The 4145-nt window shown below is 46.1% G+C and overlaps 1 protein-coding gene across 3 annotated transcripts in view; it reads right to left on the minus strand.

Annotated features, from left to right (window-relative positions):
• The window catches only part of LOC111236836 (2-acylglycerol O-acyltransferase 2-A-like), a 14226-nt gene extending 10855 nt beyond the window's left edge, over nucleotides 1–3371 (minus strand). For 2 of the 3 annotated variants that reach the window (XM_022765703.1, XM_022765702.1), the window contains exons 1-5: nucleotides 3007–3371; nucleotides 2358–2536; nucleotides 2212–2272; nucleotides 1731–1874; nucleotides 1115–1245 (exon numbers count right to left, since the gene is read on the minus strand). In XM_022765703.1, coding sequence (XP_022621424.1) covers nucleotides 1115–1245; nucleotides 1731–1874; nucleotides 2212–2272; nucleotides 2358–2536; nucleotides 3007–3100 — 609 coding nt within the window. In that variant the 5' untranslated portion in view covers nucleotides 3101–3371. The remainder of the gene's footprint in view (nucleotides 1–1114; nucleotides 1246–1730; nucleotides 1875–2211; nucleotides 2273–2357; nucleotides 2537–3006) is intronic. The other variant, XM_022765704.1, reaches the window with a different exon arrangement.
• Nucleotides 3372–4145: the final 774 nt, after the last annotated feature.

The raw sequence follows: 4145 nt of genomic DNA on the forward strand, positions 1-4145 counted from the left end.
TTCCTATATGCTTCACTGTTGGCTGCAGACACTCATTACTGTACCGCTCTCCAGCACTGCGGAGAACAAACTGCCTTCTGCTACAGCCAAATATTTCAAATTTTGACTCATCAGTCCAGAGCACCTGCTGCCATTTTTCTGCTCCCCAGTTCCTATGTTTTCGTGCATAGTTGAGTCGCTTGGTCTCGTTTCCATGTCAGAGGTATGGCTTTTTGGCTGCAACTCTTCCATGAAGACCACTTCTGGCCAGACTTCTCCGGACAGTAGATGGGTGTACCTGGGTCCCACTGGTTTCTGCCAGTTCTGAGCTGATGGCACTGCTGGACATCTTCCGATTTAGAAGGGAAATAAGCTTGATGTGTTTTTCATCTGCTGCACTAAGTTTCCTTGGCCGACCACTGCATCTACGATCCTCAACGTTGCCCGTTTCTTTGTGCTTCTTCAAAAGAGCTTGAACAGCACAAACCCCAGTCTGCTTTGAAATCTTTGTCGGGGAGAGACCTTGCTGATGCAGTATAACTACCTTGTGTCTTGTTGCTGTGCTCAGTCTTGCCACAGTGTATGACCTGTGACATGAAACTGTCTTCCACAACCTCACCTTGGTAGCAGAGTTTGGCTGTTCTTCACCCAGTTTTAAGCCTCCTACACAGCTGTTTCTGTGTCAGTTAATGACTGTGTTTCAACCTACATGTAAAATTGATGATCCTTAGAACCTGTTTGGTATAATTGGTTGATCATACACCTGACTATAATCCTACAAAATCCCTGACTTTGTGCAAGTGTACCTATAAGAATTGATGCTGGTTTGAAGGCAAAGGGTAGTAACACCAAATATTGATTTGATTTAGAATTTTCTTTTGCTCGCTCATTTTGCATTTTGTAAATTGATAAAAATAAACAATTACTATTTATATTTTTGAAAGCATTCTTAGTTTACAGCATATCACACCTAAAACTTTTGCACAGTACTGTATATATATATATATATATATATATACACATATGTACATATACATAAATACATTTACATATATACATTTATACATAAATACATTTACATATATACATTTATACATAAACATGTATACATATTTAACATGAATATAAACTTCACCTGCAGTGTTAAAGCTCCCGGCCGAGCGTCCAGAGCCTCTGGAGCTCCGCCCACCGCGATGACAGCAACATTACCTCCTTCAGGACGACTGACCAGGTACGACAGACTGGACTTACAGCTGGACACCAGACCTGACAGACAGACAGGTGAGAGACAGACAGATGTCAGCATGACATCATTTCACATGTCCAGATAAGACAGTGGACAAATGTCGTTGTTTTGTTTCCTGATCAGTTTGATGGATTTGACCTGAGCCCACACAGCCATGTTTGTAGTTTTACTTTACTGTGGTCTCTGATGGTCTGTGGTGGTCTGATGGTCTGTGGTGGTCTGATGGTCTGTGGTGGTCTGTGGTGGTCTGATGGTCTGTGGTAGTCTGTGGTGGTCTGTGACTCAGACACATGAACCCACTTGTCCTTGAGAAGTGTCCAGACAGCCAATCACAACGCAGCGTTCTACCCCTCCCCCTCCTGTGTTTACTCAGAGCTTTACAAAGAGTGATTGAGAAACCTCAACCTGGACTCATCTGTGTCCGGAGGACATGTCCCTCTAATGTCTGTCAGAGACAATGATCAGACAGGTGGACAGACAGGTGGACAGGCAGACAGGTGTGTACCTCCACACATGATGTAGTCTCTGAAGAGCGGGACTCTGAACCAGAACGGCAGCATCAGCAGGTGAGACGTAAGTCCAGGAAACAGACGAGAGAAACCTGTCGCCTCTGTACAGAAGTTCCCAAAGCCCCCCGCCACCAGCACCCCTGAGAGACAGACAGGTAAACAGACAGGTCAACAAGCCACCAGCACCTCTGAGAGACAGACAGGTAGACAGACAGGTCAACAAGCCACCAGCACCCTGAGAGACAGTCAGGTAGACAGACAGGTCAACAAGCCACCAGCGCCCTGAGAGACAGACAGGAAGACAGACAGGTCAACAAGCCACCAAGCCCCCCTGAGAGACAGACAGACGGACAGACAGATCAACAAGCCACCAGCACCCTGAGAGACAGACAGACAGACAGACAGACAGACAGATCAACAAGCCACCAGCACCCTGAGAGACAGACAGGTAGACAGACAGACAGGTGAGTTTCTCACCATGTGGATGAAATCCAAAGATGTAGTTTTTCTTTGGATCCAAATCGACAGTTTTAACGAGCTGCAGACACAAAGCAATAATCAATAATCAGACAGATTGATCTGGTATTGATCAGGACACATCAGATCGATAGATCTGATCTCACCGTTATAGGGAAGTAGTCCCTGAAGTACTCCCAGACCGTCCAGCTCCTGACCCACCGTGACCTCCGACCCCCGCTGGTAGGCGTGTCCCAGTCCAACCATAGCCAACCAGCATACAGCAGGGCCACCATCCACCAATCAGAGAGAGCCAGGAGGACGAAGGCAGCCAGACAGCACTGAGCTGAGAGACAGACAGGTGTTAGAGACAGACAGGCAAGTGTTAGTGACGGACAGACACGTGTTAGAGAGATACAGACAGGTATGTGATTCAACAGAATGACAGTGAGACAGGTGTGATGCTGCGTTCAGGTGCCGTCTGAACATATCAGCATAAAAGTCCAGAGGAAACTAATAATCATTAATCGATCACATTGCCTCTTATTGATTAAAAGCAGGAGGATTCTGGTTCGTTTCCGTTCTGATGACGTCACAGATCATGGATCAGACTCTGAAGCTCAGGACCTTTCACAATAAAAGCCCTGAAGCGAGTCCTGTAACCTTCATAGAAAAACTGTTTCTGCAGTAACTTAACAGGTAAAACACACGTAACACTCTGACCAGTCAGAAGCCTTCTGGACTCACTGACTCGCGTGCAGGCAGAGAATAATCAGAATATCCAGGACCAATAATCACTGATCGATAGTGTGTTACCTAGAGCCAGGAAGGAGAAGACCCACTGCAGCACGGCGGCGGTCTGCAGCCTCCTCCGCAGCGGGATGTTCAGCGGGGCGAACTCGACCTTCATGCCGGCGGTCGCGCTCCTTGTCCCGGCTAGGAGCGCAGCGACGTCCCGGTGTCTCCGCCTGGATGTCGGAGTGTTTCTCTCTCTCTCTCTCTCTCTCTCTCTCTTTGCCTGTCTGTCTTTCCGCCTATCTTTCTCTCCGCCTGTCTGTCAGTGCGGTGTCTTCTCAACAGATGATAAACTTAAAATAAACTTTAATTAGATCGGTAAATCTTTACTTGGTCTGAACTCAAACTTTACAAACACGCTCTACTCCCTCGTGTACTGCGCATGCGTGCGGGACTCTCTCTTTTGGGTGGGTTCCTCTCAGCCAATCAGAGCTCGTGACGAAACATGTCGGGAGCGCGCTTGGGGGAGGTGCGCTCTCGGTCGGGGATGTTGAAATACAGTTTTTAAATATGAGTGGGTGAAATGTGAATGAATCAGACTGTTGAGAGGTTTTAGAAGAAAACCACGTTATGAAAAGGGACAGTCTCAGTCCTGATGACACCTCCATTAACTGAATCATATCATGACATTAAATTAACAGTGAGCAGGTGGGTCTGTAGGTATATTCATATACAGCTGTGTCCCTGATGTTGAGCTGATGTTGAGTCGGTCATGTGATACTGCTGTGAACTCTGTGTTTACTGCTTGTTCTGAGACGTTGTGAAACTCCTACTCAGTCTTTAGAAACAGTTTTTAAACAGTCGTTTCACCTCTGACCGCCTGATGATTCAACATGAAGAAAGAACAGTTTCTTGTGATTGCTGCCACACTTATTTCACCATGTGTCTCTTTGTGTCAAAATAAGACAACAGTTGGAGCTGGACATCTCACTTCTATGTCGAAATGATACTCTGCGATCACAATCGGACAGTCCTCTTTCAAAATGATTCACACACCATTAACAACACACTGAAGAAGTGAACACACAACACTGCTGTCTTTACTGTGTGTATTTTTTTTTTAATGTTTTCACACAGTGTCGAACAAACATCAGAACATAACAAAGCAAAAGACAAGAGACAAGAGGGCTCTGTGTGTGTGTGACCACTTTAACTCCACC

The sequence above is a fragment of the Seriola dumerili genome, unplaced genomic scaffold, assembly GCF_002260705.1.
Source record: "Seriola dumerili isolate Sdu_G_001 unplaced genomic scaffold, Sdu_1.0 BDQW01000731.1, whole genome shotgun sequence".
Taxonomy (NCBI): Eukaryota; Metazoa; Chordata; class Actinopteri; order Carangiformes; family Carangidae; genus Seriola; species Seriola dumerili.